We start from the raw sequence: 20775 nt of genomic DNA, 5'->3' as shown, positions 1-20775 counted from the left end.
ATTGGTAACTTTCTCACGCCTGAATAGTTACCCTTTGGGTAAAAGAATCTCACGCTAAGTTGTTTTGACCGGCACAGTTATGAGTGGTGTTCAACTCCATTTTTGAAGAATGTTTCTAGTATAGGTCACGTAAGATGTTAAACATCGATCAGGTTATGGATTAACGTGAACGTACAGTGCGTTTGTATGTATACAAACAATAAAAAAAATGTCGACATCATTTTTGCACGTATAAAATATAAAATATAAGTAAAATTAATATATATATATTTAATACACATTAAAATTCGTTTGCGGTAATAAGAGAATGCTCAAAAAATACAATTCAACTCTCTTTCAAATATTTTTTTTAATTTTTAATATACATATAATATGTAGATTACACATACTGCGAAAAATTATTGTACACAATATTAAAATAAATGATATAAATAAATATATTCCTATACATTTTTATTAAATAAGAAATATATTTAAAATAAAAAAGACCATATATAAAGTCCTTTTTCACAGTTAACACGTAAAGCTAGAAGAAAGCATGGTTAGAAGATTAAAGAAGAAACCCTCTTCTCTTGAAAAAGGGAGGTCAAAGAGCGCTACTGTGTCTTTAAATGCGTTAGGGACTCGTAAAAGAAAGAAAGAAAGGAATAGGAAGGAAGTTCTCGCCGCCGCGTCGATTCGGCGAACGGATTCCCTGCGCGTGTGCTCCTTGCTTGAGCGCGAGCCAGGACCCTTCCTGAAGTTAATGATTCGGTCATTGCGATGGGTGGCGGTGGTGGTGGAGAGTGGTGGAAACGAAGTAGTGTGGGCCCGGCGTATAGAGTAGGAGAAGACTGCATCAGGAGGGCAAGAGCAGGAGAGGAGGATCGGACTGCACAGGAAAGTAAGCCTGATCCCAGTTCGAACGGTTCGGTTCGGTCTTACGGGTTTAGTCTTGAACGGTGGATTGTTACCGTAGCTGATCGGGAGGATCGGGATAGATACTTGAGGGTTAGATATCCAACACACCGCAGCTATTATCCTAACAAGCGAGCGGATTGGCACCATGCACCACCATTCACGTCTCCTCTAAGAAAGGCGACGTCGCGTTACACGGTCACTAAAAAGCGCACTGATTATTCCTTCCGGTCTTCCGAGGACCATTGATTGTTTATATATTCGAGAGAAGGAATAGGAGTTGAGGGTAGACTACTCCCGGAAGAGACCATCAGCAATTCGATGCCGCACGCTGGCAATCCGATGTCAGCTATAACCGCAAAGAGAAGGCGGACGCAACAACTACCAGTCACCCTCAAAAGTACGTATGGGGGGATGTGGGGTTGTAAATTGAAGAGTATGCCAGGCATATTTACAGCAGCGTTCGACCAAGGATAGAAATAGAAATCATTTTGTATACATTATTGTTTGCGATGATTTTGCATCAATATGTTATTAATTTGAATTACATACTTTGCTCTAATTTTATTAAAAGATATTTATAATCAAACGTTTAAATATTAACCAATAATACTTGATCCTTTGGATTGAATCTTTTATTTTATAATTGAAATGTTATTTTTATTGTTGTATTATCAATTAAATGTAACGTTAAAACACTACGTACAAATATCTTGCAAATTATGAGCAATTGAAGACAGGCGAATAAAGGCCTTATAAAAATTTTTGTTCTGATATGTAACATTTTTTAATTAGGAATATATATTATAATATAAAACATAATATACATAAGATATTTTGCACAAGATTAAAGTGGATTGACAAGAATCATTTGAACGCTTAATCTTGTCGAAGTACCGTTTTAATTGAAAGATTCTCGATAGTATAATATTTTGAGTATTCCATTTATTATGTAAAAATTAGAAATTAGTAATTAAAAAGCAAAATTGTAAATTAAAATTGTTATTAAAAAGTACTTTTTATCGAAAATAAAACTATTAATTTAATTAAATCTAACTTCTCGAATTTAAAAAATTTATATAGAAAAATATATAGTGTAGTAATACAATCAGTGATTCAAGATCGTAGTCAGCAGTTCTTTGAAAGAAATCGAGTATATTGGAAGTTAAAGTTATATTTTACAAATATGTCACTTATTCACTAAAATGCATTTACTTAATTATGTTATTCAATTACCATTATCATTATAACTCGTAATCATGCTTTCCATGCGAGACATTTTTCAAAGAAACTTTTGTAAATGTAAAAATAACATCGATCGATGGATTAGTCTCTTCATGTGAAAAATGCCCTCAAATCAAATCCAATTTTAAGTACGTCACATTGTTGAGTTCGATAAAAGATCATTTTACATCAAATTTTAACCTCCTAAACATGTAGTAGTAATGATAAAAAACATCAATTTCAATTTTTTATTTTCATTTTTCCACCGTCTGAATTAAAAATTCTGAACAAAATTTGACCAATAATTTATAAATAAGTATGCAAATATTAAAACTTTTTTCTAGATAAATATATATTCTTATAATGCGTTTTCTTTTCAATATATAAAAATATGTTCAATAATTAAATACAAATATTTCTTTCAAATAAATATAATAAAAATAATATAAAACTCGTTTTATTAACTCATTTACCGTGTTGACATTTACAAAAGACAGTAAGACTAATATTTCTTTTTCTTCTCCGAGTATCAAATGATATGTGAATTCCGAAATGATGCACTTTCGCGAAAAACATCGAGATAAGCATAAAGAGTAAGCAGGAAATCTTGATTGAATCATTATACTGAAAAATATTATAAATTCAGATGATATTAAGAATACATGAGTTTCTGTACAAGTTTCTTTTTTAATTATTCGTACGATGCATACATCTAAAAGTAAATTAAAAAAAAATTTAATCAAATTAATAATAAAAATAAGTTACTATATCGATCAACGAAATATCAATTTAACAAATGTGTATTGTTTGTCATGCTGAAGTGTATCTCTAGTTCGATTGATGTTCTAAAAAAGTATGAATAAACAAAAAAATTGTGAAAAAAGCAGGTGTATTTTCTTTTACTTTTTTCTATATTCTTCTGTATCTATTTTCTCATCTTTGGAATTAAATATAACAGTTTATAATAATTATTAACTTAAAAGAAGAGAATGTATGCGTTCCATATGTATATGTATAAGAGGAACGCATAAAATATGAATATTTAGTATTAAATAAATTGATATATTTATTTAACTTATTTAATTTCTTCTCTTATGATTAAAATATTAACGTTAAATCAATTTTAGCTCGAATTTAAGATTTTTAGCTTTTGTAGATTATATTATGATAATAAATTTTTCTTTTATCAAGTAAGACAGTCTATAATGGTAATTAATTATGAAAAGTGGGAGTATATACATTCACACTGGAATGAAGCATAAGCGCTCGAGCACCTTCGAAAGATCCGCGTTAATTAACGGGCCAGGATCAGGCCATTAAACGTGTGAATTGACAGCGGGCAAAAAATTAAGAAGTCGTTATGTTTCCGTTCAACTGTCGTTAGTAATTGTTTCTCTGCTCGTATTCCTCTTACAATTAGAAAGACGAACACGTCTTTTTCGTTAAAACTGTTGTGAGCGGATATTGAAGTCACCGACAGGCGCGATTTTTTTTTAATGATGGATGTCATAACATGAGTCCAACGTATATTAAGATCATAGTGTTAATTGAGGCAAACTAGAAAAATTACTGAAATAAGAGATGAAATATTATAAATTACAATCGCAAATGTACAAATATTAAGCTTTTTTTGTAATTCTTCCATTATAACAGTGTAATAGTAACGATAATAATAAAATAATATATAAAATAATTCAAAAACAATATAATATATAAAATAATATGAAAATAATAATAATGAGGCAATAAAATATAATTAATATATCATTCTTAAAATTAATTTTAATTAGTAATAGCAATAAGAAGGGCTACGAGCCAAAACAATTTAGTTCAATAAGACAATGGATTATTTATATACAAACGTTTCGACCTATTGGGTCATTATCAATGTTAAATAAAAACTTAAAAAACATAATGATTCAATCGGTGTCAAAACGTTTGTATTGTTTTATTAACTTGTTTTAGTTCATATAATCCTCCTTATTGTCATTACTAATTTTATTATTGTTGAGCCATAATTATTTTTTACTAATTTTAATAGTAAAATTATTTATAATAAGAATAAAAAATTGTTTAATGTTTCTCTTATCTCTTTTCATAGATTCTCAAATGTCTAATGATATTCGTGCAAAAGTCCCAACTTTACAGTCTTTATTTCTCATCCGTACAAGCGTGATCGATCACGATGCCCGTGCATCTTCACTTTATCCCCATGACTCTCGCAATCTCCGTCGTATCATTCCGGTCTTACGCGAACGGCGAAAAAGCGGATTGCGATTGCCTGCTACCTTCTTGTTGACAAGCCCCAATCGGAATTCTGAGGAAGCGCGTGGGATCAGACGCAGGTAGCGTATGTCTTGTGATCGTAATCGAACCGAGTGAACGAACGAACGAGTACTCGACCGCATGAATCGTACTTTTGTTACAATGAAGAAACAATCTCTCGGGGAGCGGGCGACAGCAGTCAGCTCGTTCGCCCGGTCCGAAGTAAAAAAAGGATGAATTCCTAAGATGGACTAAATGGTGCTCGGAGAGCTATCCCAGCGGGTAGCATACTAAGCGTACATACGTATCGCGCTTCCTCGGAATTACCGTCGTGGGAGGTAATTTTTGCCAATAGTAAGACGGGATGCGAACGCGCGGCGTGAGTAAAGGGCAAAGTGCCGTTAAGTATCCAATTCTTTGAGATTTATTTGGTTTTACTGAAAAAATTGTGTGTCGTGAAATGTTCATTATTATTACATAACGTTGATTTGATGGGAGCATTTTCGTATCCTTTTATTCTGCCTAAAGTCACTTGGACGCGTACCACCCAGAGTATATCGACTTCAAAGTCACACATTTGCGTATTATAGATAAAGGAAAAAATAAGTCTCATAAAATTCCGCCCGCTGGATGCGGAAGAGTTAATAAAACGATATCTGCGCAGAATGGTGGCCGTGGTGGTTGCTGCTACCAGGATGTTTGGCATCATGGACGCGATATGTCGAGGAGTACGACTCCATTAGAGTGGCCAGGTGCGACGCTCGGTGCGGGGAGAATTATCCCGACGAGGTACGTAGAATGAGGATACGTTATGTACAAGCGAGATTATCTTAACTGTATCGCCATTAATATCTGTAATATTATTATCAACGATATGGTAATCTTATGTGTATGGTAGTATTTCATTTCAACTAACACTGTTATGTAATTCTATATACTGTATTATATTGTATTGGGTTGGAACAAAATTTTGTAGCGCTACTTCATTTGTCTACATGTTTTTTTTTTAATTGACAAATACTGTTTGAAGTTTCGGCTTTAAAAATCTGTTTCTCTAATTATTGTATTATACGACAATTTTTAACAAAATTATGAGCAATTAAAATCAAATTGCTTGTTTTTTACTTAATTTGTGATAACGCAGTAACTATAAATCTTAGGAACATTTTTAAAAACTTATATTGTAGAAAAAATTTCAAGCTTGCAAGCCAGAAAGTCGAAAGTTTTTCCAAGTTTTTTAAAGCGCGTAACAGGTCCATAAAGTGTGAAGAATTTTGTGTCTTCTAGTTTTTTCTATATATAAAAACAATGGAACTCATAGAAACTCAAAAGACAATGATTTTAAGCTTTAAAACACACACTCTTATTAAATTTAAATTTGATTTATTTTTAACAAAGTTACAGCTTGAATTTTGAAGTTTGTATAGCATTATCAACTTTTGTTCCAATCCAATTACTGTGGAGATTTCAATATAAATTATTAACATATATGCAAAGTGTAATCGAGGTTTTTTTTCTATGTTGGATTATATTGAACGTTAAAATACGTTATTTGATAAACATTTGGAAAACATAAAAATTAATATTTCAGTTTGGTAGCATTAATGACAGGGTAAAATATTAGCACATTGCACAAACACAATCATTATTCTCAACAAGTCCGATCGTTGTTGGCGCTTATGGCATCGACCTGCGCGTTGCAATCAGGCGGAATAATCGCTTCGATTAATCAACGCGCTACATTGTACGCCGCTGTCCGAGTGGAGATCGATTTTAATTTCGATGGCCGATTCGACACTCGATAGCGTCGCTAAATAAACTGGTTCCCGCAACGCTTTGTCGCCTTCTTAAGAATCGCAGACGCGGTCGTCGATGATTCATCCAGGGCTTGTCCAGGTTTTGCGGGTTCTCGCTTGCGTGTAATTAGTTATGCGAGTCCGAGCGTCCCTGAGTCCGCGCCCACTTGAATCTCATCGTCACGCTCGACGATTTATGAGGCACGCCGTGCCACCGGCCTCGGAAGATGCTAATTCGGCAGTCAACAACGGCCAATCGATAACATTGTATTTGGGTCATCTGCCCAAAGAAACTTGCCATACCGTATAAAACGGACGTTTCTCGACAAGTTCTTTATCAGTATAGAAAATATAATTTCATTGGCCTTACAACCGTCTTGAGGCTCGAATCTCATTAAAAGCTTCTATAATAGTTAATATTAAAATTATCTTCATTTATAGAGGAAGATGTGTCTTGATTGCTGCATTAAACTCAATCTACAATTACATAAGGATAGTTGTTATAGTTGTAAGAATTGACCACAATCAAATATTTTTCTCTAAAGATAAACGACCAAGTGACTGGATATGTATTTTATATGTCCGAACGTTTACACAAAACTTTATTTGTTTATATTATTATTAATTTCAAATGCTTTTTTAAATATAATATTATGTTACAATTTTTAATTGTAATCTTTAAATAACAATTAAATTTTTATGATATCGTGTGTATTAAAAAAACATGATGAGATTAATAATAATTGTCTAAGTATCTGGACACAAGTATATATTCCGTCAGAAGAGCGTATACCTTATTATTTCACTGTGATTGATAAATTCTTACAACTACGCTACGCAATTGTAGGTTCGAACTTGAATTGACGCTTTGATATCTCTAACAGCACCTTACGAGTTTAAAATTATATATTTGTGTATCACAAATGAAGATAAAGTATATTCACGGGTAGCGAAAGTGAAAGATTTTTAATTAAAGTTAAGTGTGAAAGGTCACGCGATAACGTTACGACAAGAGGCAGCATCCATCGACTTGGCAGTATAATTCCACAGTCCGAACTCGGGCTTTATTGCTAATATTTTTTGCCGACGTGTATACACGTGTCATTACAGCAAACGGCCCCGAAATGATTCCGGAGAGTTGTTGATGGGGTGGAGGCGGTTGCGAGAGGACAAGGTGAGATAGTGGACGAGGAGGAATGACGAAGAGACAGCTCCCAAGCTCTGACTGGCGGTTAGCAATAAAGTTCCGAAGTAATGGCCTATAAAAGAGTTGCGCCGCGCGCAACTCACTATAAGTCCAGATGCGCACCTATGGCGTACTAGAAATGTATCTTCCGACATTATCGAAAACAGGTTCTTATCCTGAAGCACCGACGATCAATCTTCCTGATGGCACTCACGCGCTCTCGCGCGGTGCGTCAATCTTCGGGAACTTCGCGAAGTGTAAGCGATCGACGAAGCTTCCCGTTTCCGGCATCAATAGCGCAAATAAGGCGGCAATCCTTGGCGGCGAAATTAATTTCTATTGATGCTGCGTGGATATACCTGGTGCTAAAAATTAAATGGAAATAGTGAAACGTAATAATAAAAAAAGATTTAATTAAAGAACTAGGTAAGTCCATAATTCGTATGTTATTAGATCAGTACAAAAATTTGTGCCCGATTTATTATTCAAAATTAATACATAATAAATCAGGCAAACTTTTGCGCTGATCTAATACATTGACTTTATGTACATCTACGAATTATGGATTCACTTTTTACTTTTGTACTCGTCTCTTCAATTAAAATATAATTTATCTCAACATACAATTATATTATGTATTGAGATAAAGATTAATAAATTATTTTTGTGATTCCAATTCGTTTGGAAAAAGTAAAGAGTGCAATATTCAAAATATAAATAGAAACCGTGTTTATAGTCATTACTTTTTTCTAGTTATTTATGAAATTCTATACTTTCTATTCTATTTAATTAGTATTTTTAATTTAATTTAAAGATAGTTCCCTAATTATAATGTTAATTTGCACTCTCGTTTCCGTGAAATGTCACCCATTAGTTTACGTGTTGTTTATAATTATTTATAGTGTGTGAAATGCAAAGCATTCATGAAGTATTTACAACGCATTATTTTGGTCAAGATATTTTATGCACGTTCCATTGGAATTTATAACGTTATTTTTTATACAATTCCATTATGTAATTTCCACATTCTTTTAATAGATATTTATTATTGCTTTAACTAACTGGCGTAATTGCGGTTCGATCAAGAACCCATTGTCTTACTGAATGCTAATAACTTATTATTTAACAGTAAATATATAGAAGAATACAAAAATAAACATTTAGTAATTATCATTAATTAAACTTAGTCAATACAGTCAAATTGGAATTCCGCTGGTGACTTTTTATGCTCGTGTTATAAAAATATAGAAAAGATCATGAAAAAATGTAATTGTCTACTATTATAATTAACTTCATTAGCATATTTAACTGTCACTGCGAAACTTCATTTTGAAAATAACGTTTAATGAGCAGAATTGAATTTTTCAATATCAAAGAGGCGGCGTCCTTTATAATGTTGATGCAAAAAAGATAAACCTGCGCTATGACAATCGACTTCGTTAGCGCGATCGTTATATCGCGCGGGGAACTCTACTGGAAATTCGCCGATCAAATGCAAGTTCCACGCGCGGCGTCGTTTTGATTGTTAATTATTGGTGTCATTGCGGGGGAAAGAATAAGTGCGAAGAAACGAAGTACAAGAGAAAGAAGATGAAGCGAAAAGAAAACGACGCTGGTGAATCGCCAATGGGCAATATAATTTTCTTAACGACGGCGATCGGCGGCCGGCCAATTCTCGCGATGAACTTCGATGGAAGCCTCGGCTATATCGATCTTAATGAATACTTCAAACTGCGATCTTCGCGAAGTCTTTAATTGGGATAGTCCACCGATGCGAGAAAGATCGGGAGGAAGAGAGAAGAAAAGAAAGCGGGTCCGCGGGGGAGGTGGAGGAAGATGGAGCAAGGATCGGCGTGCATGATTTTTCAGTATTGCCGATCGACACTATCGGCGATCTTCGCGGCGGACTACATTAGTCTCCTGCCATACCCTAATCTTCGCGATCACTTCACGACGGCCGCGCGCTCCAATCTTCGTGAAGAAACTCTCGACTGGAACAGATCGGCCCCTGCGCGCCTTCGGCACGATCGACAAAGAAGGCGATGCAAAGAGGGACAGAAGAGCGAGATCTGGTGAACTTCGTTAGCCTTCTTGTACATCTTTGATCCGCGTGATCGCTTCGGATATCATTCTACAATCTCGACGCGCATCGGCAAAGTTAATTCTTCGACCGTGACGACGCTTCATCAGATCGCGCACCTTGGATCGCTCTTTTCACCCTTTTACGTCCCGAGGGCGTTTGCATCACTCGCGATGCAAGTACCGCGAAAGCGACAATCGTTCATTTATGTCTCATGATGCACGTCGAAAAAACTGTATCAGAGAAAATTAGATCAGAATATTCTAAAAATCGATGAAAACAGGCCGCAAAATATTCTAATCTTTTCAATCAAATATTTTTTTCTACATTATTACAAACATTTCGTGATATCTTTTGTTAATAAACTTTTTACAACTTTATTATTATTAAAATTATTTATTTCATAAATGTAGATATGTTTATTAAAACTTTTGTCACATGAAAGTATACGTGTCTATAAATAGTATGAAATCTATTATAGTAAAATTAAAAATCTGTTTTTAAAACAATCTTCACGCTCTCAGCTGTTAATTAATAATAATAGATTTAACGATTTAAGTTACTTTTATTACAATTAAATTATTATATGAAGTTTACATATAACTACACGTATCTCTCTCTATAATTTAAAAATATTAAATTATAAAATAAAACTTTATTGTGGATCTCTTGAATTATTGAGTCAGTAAATAACAAAACATTGATTAATAACAATATTATTGTAACTGAACAAAGTTGAAATAATATTGTAAAATAATATTGATTTTATTTTATTAATTTAGCTAGAAATTATGTAAAATAAAATATCCTTGTAATAAGCAATGTCTTATTTTATAACAACGGTATTTATTGCGTAACAGTCTAGAAGTAATAATAGTACTCCTTTCCTATACTCTTGATAATATCTCATATTGCTAAGTCATACAGTTGCTACTCTGCTATCTGTAGAGAATAGAATTCCAGCCAATGACAAATAGTGCCTGTAAGTTGAATCTTTATGAAATGTTATATAGATTCGTATCTCTTATATATCTTTTTTCAGATTACTTATTAATTTATAATACACGTGTATTTTTCGTATTTCTATTTTCGTATTTCTAATTTTAGATATTATATACTATTAATTTATATAATTAAAAAATGAAATTCTGCAGAAACACAAGAATTTTAGGTTAAAAAATTATTAATTTATATAATTAAAAAATGAAATTCTGCAGAAACACAAGAATTTTAGATTAAAAAATTATTATGTACTATATCCACAGAGATGATGTCAGAATATAAGAAAAATATAATAAAATTATACAATTATGTAATTATATATGTATACTATTACATACGTCTAATAACACATCAAAAAATAACTTGATAATAAATAGAAATCAACTCCGATAATCTTACATACCGAGATTCGATATATAATATTCCCGTTTGACTTGCAACAAATCTTAACTGACAACGGAACGCGGAAGTCAAGCCACCAATCGTTTTTGTATTTTTGTGGAAAATGTAGTCAGGAGAGAAATAGAGAGAGAGAAGGAGATAGGGAGAGGAATCAGAAAGAAATGTTACGTGCATATTGAATATATAAGTATAGGGTGGGGGATCCACTTTTAACTTGAAAACCTTCAATATTTTATTTATTTTTGACCATACGAAAAAATGTTTTAGATAAAATCGAAAAAATCTGTTTTATGGGAAACGTGTTTTGATTATGTTTTTTATCCTAGATCGAGAAGTACCGATAATCACTCTCACCGTTTTAGATGTAATTATATGATTTTTTTATAAATAATATTATTCCTCTATATCTAATTATTCTATATATAAAAGTGTTGGAATATATCGAGAAAAATCTATAATTTCTCGTAAATTATTATTCATTTTTTAATAATTCTATTTTAATGCATTATTATGCATTTTACAATTAATGCACTTACATAATTTTTTTAACAAGCAACAGTTTCTTCTGTAGAAAATAAAAAGATACTATGTCGTAATCTGATTGTTTTTGAATATACGGTTCTGCTCTGTGGAGTAACAATACGGATCATATCGGGCGGTGTCCGAAAAATCTCTGAATTCCCTAAGAAAGGGAGCTGGCATAATAAAGGAGTAATGCGATACGTATGATTTCGCTAACAATATATATTGATCGTGGCGCTACTGACGATGCAACTCTCGCATTGCAAACTTCATTAGCTGCATGGTCAACGGCCCCCGGGCAATCACCGTCGACGACTTCGTTCGGTGCCGTGCCACGGGTTTGCTTCGCTCGACGTATTCGCTTCCCTCTGTAAAAAGTAGGCCAATAAGTAAGCGAACCAGTTTCCCCGACCATTCGAATGACATATGTCGCGGTCGTAACAGCGCGACAACAAGTAAACGTTCCCAAGAATGTTCCTGGATCTCCTCCGGGAAGAATCCGCGATTTGTCATTTCGTAAATCTTATCAGAATTCATCGCAAAGGTTGCCAGCTATATCCACGTATTAGGTTGATTTCTAGAATATTTCTGATATTAACATCGATTTAATATTTTCTATAATTATATTTTTATAAGAAAGTAGTTTTTTCCCGTTTTTTTTATTAAGTAATTACGCAATCTTTTATAAATTTTAAATAGCACTTTATAAATGTTAAACACATTTTCATATAGCCTTTCTATCTTTGAACCTTTTCTTTATTTTTTCATTCATAATATTTCTCATATATGATTCCTCATTTTATCTTGAAAATCTTTGAGACATCAATACAAAGGAAATTATTAATGTACGCAATTTATTTTGCGATTTACACATCACACATTCTTGATAATTATTAAAAATTAATATTTAATACGTCCATCTTGTCATATATATTAAAATATTGAATTTCTAAAAGAATATTTAAATATTAAATCTTATAAAAGAACACACTTTTAAAAGAATCTTTGTAAAGTAAAAGCTTATAACGACGAATTATGTCGTTGCTGATAACATTGTGCGTTCAATGTATCTAAATATATATGATATTTTAAGCGTTTATCTAATATATTTACGCTATTGTTTTGTATAATTTTTGTATAAATCAGCTGGATAAAAAAATAGGTTATTTGTATTTATACAATACTACTTTTTAGAAAAAGTCTTTTACGTGCTATTAACGTTTACTCTTTTTATAGTGTTTATTATAAAAATATACATATATACTCGTGATTTAGAGTAAGAAATATGATGTAAAAAGTCACACATGATTTTTATAATTATTTAAAATAATTATCTATAAAAATGTTTTAGTTATATGTCATACTTGATATGCAACAAAAATCGTACTACCATAAGTAGCAGCTTCATCAAGACCGTTTGTTTGTAGCGAGAATAACCGTATTTTCTTCCAGTGATTCTTTATGGCCTATCTAGTCACACGCACGTGTCACTATAGGAGACTATAAACCAACCAACATCCGGCATAGATCTATGAAGGAAACATACCGCGTTACAATTATAAACGGACGACTCGCGATTCTTCCTTTTACGCGGCACATTTATTTTAATGCAGACATTGGTGAAACACCTCATCTCGAAATTTGATACATAAGATACAATATACTTATTTTAATGAGACTTTGAAAATTTCTCTTCAGTTGCTATTAAGCTTAACGACACATACTTTGTAAACATCATGTTACGCTTGTAATCATATGTCTTACAACGTCGCCGACGTTTATCTTAAATGTTGCATTTTTCGGTCGATTTCGCCGGACCTGCTTTCTCGCGTCTACATTGTACGAAAATGATGACGGCATAAACACAGCAACGCGCGTTACTCGAATGCGTATTGGGTTGAAATATATACACATATGAAGGGGTATCTTCGTCCTGATGATCAGCAATACACCCCAAGGCTCGTTTAAAGGATCTGGACTCGCATTTTGTATTTGAACGAAATCGAGGAGCTGCATAACTATGCAGCGAGAATTGGCTTCCACGAAAATGGCAGGGAAGTTCTCAATCGCGGTAGAACTTAACATCGGCAGCGATTTGTTATATTTTTATTTGTTCTTTTTACGTGACGATTGACCGTATTTTTTTTCGGTACCGACGGGATTGGATGGAGAACAGATCGAAAGCATTTCAATTAAGATGAAGTTCGAACCGGCCTTGATAAACCCGCCTCGTTGAAAGAATGGTAAAGAAATAACTTCGTATATGAGACGCTGGACGAAAAAGCAATATAAGTCAACAAAAATAAAATATAATAAACTTTACAGTTATATATAAGGAACTTTTTACGAAATCTTACAAAACCTTAATTAATGTATTTAAGTTCGTGATCTATTTTTAATGCATTTATTTCGTGATAGAATTATAATAATATCAATATACGGATTTTATTAACAGTCTCAGATATTAGAGTAGTAATAATTATAATAAATTTTTCAATCACGTTTGATTAGTAATTCTTTGAAAGAAGTCTTTGTTAAATTGTATGAAGATGCTTGCATGATACTGCATACAGTGTTCAGTCATGTCAAAACATTAAGATAGAAATCGCAGCAGTGATTTTTTTCTTACATTGTAAATGTTTTTGCATCATGCTATCAATTTTCGATACACGCAAATTATATTTTTATTAATGGATGATGATGACGATAAAAACGCCATCATGTAGCGCAAAACTTGGACTATATTAAACTATTTCGAAACGAATACTAATTATATAGATGTGTGTGAGAGAGAGAGAGTGTGTATCCTTAAATAGATAGTTTTTTTAATGAAATTTTTATAATTTATGTGTATTACATATGCATTGATACATTTCTTAGTGATAAGATGTCAAGAAAAAAAAGTCAGATGTAGGAGAAAGTTAGAAATTAATATGTTTATAGCTGAATCCTTTCTCATCATATTTTGTCATGATGCTGTAGTGCGTGGAAAATTGCTTGGCGTCGAATTACACAAAACCTGGTTATTGTCCCGAAAGAATGTCCATGACGCCCTTCGAAGCCGCTTGCTTGATCGCCTGCATTGATGACTCCCGCTGTCCGGATTTGGCGAAGTGTTGCTCCCACGATTGCGGCATCACATGCATGCATCCCATCGGTTTGGACAGTCGAAACGGTGAGTGTGGCAGTTGTTATTTTGTGAGCCATACATTTATTTCATTTGTGTCTATATCATGCAGACTAGCAATTTTGTTAATTGTAAAAGCGAGTTATAAAGATAAAGACTTCGAAAACCAAGTTTTAGAAATGTAAGCAGATATTAGGACCTGATTCCTTATTCAATTTTTAAAAGAACTTTGTTCTGTTCGATTTGTAATTTAAAAATAAATTACAATGATATTTAACGTTATAAATATGTAGAAAATGAAATGTGATGCTTCGTTGTTCTAATTATATAAAAATCGATTCTTGAGAGAGAATCGATTCTTAAAGAGAAAATCCGCAAATGTATAAAGAGCTTGCTAATCCTATTGTAAGACTACTTACTTATTGTGAATAACGATTTCTAATTTAAATTAGATTTGCCAGCTATACCCGAGAATCTACAGATACAACAGCAAAAGAGAAATCTAGTACTTCTGACGTGGCGCAATAGCAGATCAGGTATCAGTAACATGTCCGCCAACTTCAGTGACAGGGATGTGCGGTATCTAGTCGAAGAGCGTCATTTGGTCGGCCCTAGGTACATAGAATCCAGATTGAGCTCCTGGACTGTATGTCATGTGTCGATGAAACCACACGCGACCCTTCGAGGTAGGCTGAAAACAGGACACTGGTATCAGTTTCGTGTTGCGGCTGTCAATGGAAATGGATCACGGGGATATTCACAACTTTCCAGACCTTTTAAAACGAAAGGTGAGTATATGTATATACAAATAACATAAAAGCAAATCTTAGTAGTTTATTAATGATTATTGTTCCGATTGAGAGTCATTAAAGTTAAAAAAAAAAAGAAAAACATTATGTTTTATATATAGGACACATATATACTATATGTATACATTGTGAAAACTTACCAGTGAAAATAAAATATGTAGTGTCAGATTAAAACTTGCAAGTGTAGCAAGTTTTATATTCTTACATTCAGTGGATATTATCATCGACAAAAAAGTACATTTCCATCATCGATGGTCCAAACCAATGTCAGTCTTCGTAAAACATTTAAGTCCGTCATTCCTGCATTCTAAATTGACACGAGAAAACAACAATTTAAGGTTGTTGTAGAAGGCTAAAATGAGAGTGAAAGAGAGCGAGAGAGAAAGAGAGTCATTATCGTTAATTGTCCGAACTTGTGGAACAACTCGTCTCACGCGAGGTCGAACGTACGTAATGTTCCACAGAAGAAAATTTACCTGCGTGTTCGTGTTTGAGAACTGTTTGTTTGTTGACTCGGAATTCGGGCTATTAACCTGCAGTGAAAAGTTTCAGAGTCGCGTTAATCTCTTGCGCAAATCGCTACGGTAAGTATTGCTTAATGTTGACCTTTCGCACGCAAATTAAGCTTCACCAGAGTGAAGGCCAATGGCTAACACGAAAATAAACATATCTCCCACCGAAAGATCGCGAGTATGACAAAAGTGGTCAGTTATGAATACAAATATTATAATATAAGCAGCAAAAACTAAATTATAATGTCAAGTATTGAGACGTTATATTAAAAATAAATAAATCATAATGTCAAGTATTATCTTAAATGAGTCTCAAATGAGTCTGGATCGTTAATATATTTTTATATAAACTTTCTACCTTCATCACGATCATGCCAAACGGGTTTAGTTAAAAAAAAAAGAATAATTAATATAATGAACGGTTCACGCATCAACGGATCATGTAAAACCGGATTAAGTATTCCAGTCGTTCCTAAGCAGATAAAAAATCAGCTAGAAATCACATCTGTGCACGGTTATCATTTTGAATCACCCGAAACGAGATGATTCATTTTACTACTTCATTTAACTTCGATACCTTCATTTACAAAAAAGTACACCATTTTGTATTCGTGTGAATAGAAGAATAGTTTTTATATAGTATACTTATGATCTGATTATTCTATAATTTATGAAACAAATTTATTAAATACATATTGCTTATAAATTCTACAATTTGATAAAAAAAATATTTTTAATATTATTAAAAAATTGATAAAAAATCACGTGTTAATTCAGGAAAATTTCTGCATATTGTATGTATGGTATATATATTGTATATTGTATATATGTATAAAATATGTTTTATATAATATATTTAAAACATATAAACAACAAATATGTTTATCGATCAAATTACAACAATCGTTCATTACAGCGTGAAATTATTTTCTTCATTATATTCAATATAGAACATATACGCGAAGCATGTAGTTTCATTATATAATTAGCATTGCATTGTGAAGAAGCAATGATCTTACGGCGTCTCCTCGGTTGCAGAACCACGGAACCCAAAGGAACCTCAGAACTTGACTTTGTCTAACGCTCGGCTCGTCGGTGGAAAGCTGCGTATTAATTTACGATGGATTAAACCAGCATCGGACGTGCCGATATCGTTTTACAAAGTGTTTTGGAGCAGATTTATTCACGGACCAACAAATGATTCTATTCTCGTCTATCATAAGACGATTCTTAAAGTAAGTTCACTTCATTATCGTTGGCAGATTTCTCAAAATTTAATTTTCATTTGCACAACAAAATGGAAAAGAAATTAAATTAATTCTATTTTAAATAATTAAATGTAAACGTATAATTTTAAAACAGGTGTTATTCGGATATGTACTCGGATTATTTGGAATTACAAAAAATAAAATTAGGACATATATCTACATAAATTGAGATTTATTGTACTTTAAATATTAATTTTAAATTGGTCAATTTTTATATTCATAAATAACATAAAATTTAAATACGATAATTAATTATGATTAATCTATTATTAATTATTAATTAATATTATTCATTAAGAATAATTTTTAGTCTAATTCTGAATACTCAGAATTTTTTGCCGATAATTTTTCTATCCGAATGGACGTTTTTAGCGTAATCGAGTTTCCTGTGCTTACTTTCCAGGATAAGACCTGTTATGAATTGAAGAATTTGGAACTCAAGTGCCAGTACTTCCTTCAGGTGCAGGCAGTGGCGATGTACGGCGGTCGGCGTCTTACTTCGCGCAAAGCGTCCAAGGTCTTCAATAGCACCGATTATATGGCGTACGGTAAGGTACCAAACTGGCTCGATCCTCGATAGTGATAGCTCATCAATCCTTCCCTCAGTCTCCCTTCCAAGTCCAGTGTAATCGGGATAACCAACGAAAGCAGTGACCTTTCATTGAAGCCGACGTCGGGAGACGTTCTCGCAGGTGCGAGCGAACGCAGGCTGGTCTTCATGTGCGTCGCATGAATTGCCATTGTGGAGAAGTCAAGGCGCGTCTAGTTTGGCCGACAAGCAGCGACACTAGCATGTATAATGTCACTTGGCAAGAAGAGTCCTGTTCACGAAAGAAAAGCCCGGAACATCGCCGAAAATCCACTTCTTGGAAAGTGATTCAGGTATGCTGATTTCGAATTCCTTTGTCGTTGTGCTTTCTCAAATAACAATCATTACTGTGATTGATAAATTTTCGTAAATTAAAAATATATATCTATATATAGAATATATATATCTTGATGTAAAAAAAAGTATCGAATTTAATTGTATAATTACATAACAACAATTACTTATAATAGGAAAATGTGATGAGATAATTTATACATAAAAATGTCGTTTTAAAAGAAATATTTAAAAATTTCAGTTTCTAATATTGCATCTGTTTTAATTGTTAATAGAATTATCATTGTAACACTGTGTAAAAAATAAGAATATTATAAATATTTTTTTAAATAGTATCTATTAAATATTTTTGTTATCTTAATTATTACATCAATTATTTCATAGTTTCTTAGACTTTAAAACTATAATGTGATATAAACTATAATATATGTTTAAAAAAGTTTAACGGTGCTCATTACATCGTGCAATTAAGAACTGTACGAAACAGTTTTTAACAAAATAATTTCAATATGTAAAACATTTCAAATTGTTGTATCAAACACCTAATTTTTATTTTTATTTGAAATATTATAAAAATTTTTTAATAATTACTATGTTCTTTTTCTCAGATCTAAAATCCCATTATTTAAAAAAAAAATTTATAAGAAAAAATTTTGGTAATTAACACTTATAACAAATGAAAACAAAAAATGAGAAATAAGTTTCTCATATATCTCATTCTTATTCATTGTACGATTAATTTCAGACATCACACTATGATTTACGACAACTTCGAAACGACTGTATGTACAGTGCAAATGTACAAAACATATTAAAAAATGGCGAAAATATCGGTCATGGTACTAGTATAGAGTTCTTCGCAACGGGATGCCGAGACGATCAGAAGCGGCGGAAGTATTTGCGGAGAAAAACACTACGATGCAAAACAAAATCATCCAGATCTACAAAGCAGTTTTCGGGTTTATTTGTGATAAATAAATAAAAATAAATGTCAATTTTGGGTTTATTTGAACGTATACGCGAAGCAAACAAATTGTAATCTGTAATTGTAATAATTATATATACATATATACACATATATGAATATAATTATTACAGTTATTAATAAAATTATTAATTATTAAAATTATATATATTAATAATATTTTTCATAATTTATGAATATTACTCTAGCACCTTATAATTCAATTGTGCTTTGTGTAGAACGGTTACATAAATTGTATTCGATAATGCAATATTGCAACAATTTTTTAATATCAAAACATATAAAATAATTTTTCAAAAAAAGCATGAAGTTTTCTTTACATAAAATTTTTTCACAATGAAGACTATAAAAACGTAATTTTAGATTTTTTTATGTACATGAATGTTCTACATTTAATATTATCATGAATGTTTAATTTTAAAAAGAAAATAATTTGTTTATATGTCTATTTGATGTTGAAAATGTGTAATTTTAGCAATGCTTACTTAAAAATTTTATGTTATTGTGGGAATGAAAATATATGATCATAAAACAGTGATTAATTCAAAAGTTTGATTCGCTTTTGCATTTCAAAATGCGCTCCCAAATTAGATGATTTTATTTCGTCAAAATAAACTATTGCAATAAATATAATAAAGTACTGCAGCGAAAGGTTTTAAAATAGTTAACTTGTTTATATTACTAAAAATTTTACTGATCTTGAGTTTTGACTCCTTTAACTGATTTTTTTCATATTTTGCTTCGATGGAGTTAAAGTAGTTGGGTTCTGTTATCGAACATAGAATTTATTTTGCAAACAAATGGACGGTCGGATTAACACAATGAAATTATAAAGTAGTTTGTTACGTTGCATTTCTATTAATAAATATATGAAATAGCAAAAAACTTAATGCTCCTGAGTAGTGTCATTTTAATCGTATTGAATTGTGATATCATATGCGAGAAATGACACGGTGATTTTTCTTGAATAGCATTTCTCGCTTATGACGTTACGATTTAATATAACTGAGATGAGTCTTAAAGACAAATGTATGTAGATATAAGATTATTCACTTATGTAAAAGCGTTGTTTATAAATGATAAAGGATACTCGGAATATATATAGATTTATCAGAAGATAAATATAGTCATATAAATACATTTCGCAAAACATAAATTGTGAACTCCCACCATATATCACATATTTATTAACAATAAATATATTTACTCTTTTATAGACAATATAAGAAATTTTGTAAATGTAGTTTATAAATATGTTTTTTCTAAATTTACTATAATCTATAATTTTTTGTTTTTACAGGGCAAATTGATGAAATATTTATTCTTTATTACCTAACTATATAAATAATATATTGTAAAGCAATTTATATTTTTATGCATCACAAATAAATTTTTATAAAAATTAAAATTGTTTAATTTGGCTCTTATATTAAATTTATATATATATATAACCATTAAAAGAGAAATTTTAATTCTCTTCTATTCCGCAATTGTTTCATGATACAACTCTATTAATATCAACATCTATTAATTTAGGATACGCTATGTTAATAAATATCTTTTATACACTTAGTATCTTCTATACAACAATTTTTGTGTGACTATATTTATCATAACAAAAGATTAAAGTTATTTAGATATATAAGATGCTTTGTACATACATTAATTTAACAAAAGATTTTAATAACATTCGCATGAAAAAGTTTATTTTAAACACACTACACGCCGTTATTATTGTAATCGATCTTTTTTATCTTTCTCTATGTTGTTTGTATATAAAATATCCACTAATTAAATTTACATTTCAATATGGTTAC

General features: G+C 31.7%; 1 protein-coding gene across 1 annotated transcript; it reads left to right on the top strand.

Annotated features, from left to right (window-relative positions):
- The first annotated feature begins 762 nt into the window (after window positions 1-762).
- On the top strand, window positions 763-18955 carry Kal1 (anosmin-1 Kallmann syndrome 1). Its single transcript, XM_018543843.1, has 9 exons — window positions 763-883; window positions 1169-1297; window positions 5051-5175; window positions 14357-14549; window positions 14954-15289; window positions 16861-17057; window positions 17494-17638; window positions 17758-17972; window positions 18719-18955. The coding sequence occupies exons 1-9, from the start codon at window positions 763-765 to the stop codon at window positions 18953-18955; spliced, it is 1698 nt and encodes a 565-aa protein (XP_018399345.1).
- Window positions 18956-20775: the final 1820 nt, after the last annotated feature.

Source organism: Cyphomyrmex costatus, unplaced genomic scaffold, assembly GCF_001594065.2.
Source record: "Cyphomyrmex costatus isolate MS0001 unplaced genomic scaffold, Ccosl1.0 scaffold40, whole genome shotgun sequence".
Classification (NCBI taxonomy): Eukaryota; Metazoa; Arthropoda; class Insecta; order Hymenoptera; family Formicidae; genus Cyphomyrmex; species Cyphomyrmex costatus.
Note: the sequence above shows the minus strand (reverse complement) of the source record. Positions and strands in the feature narration are given on the sequence as shown.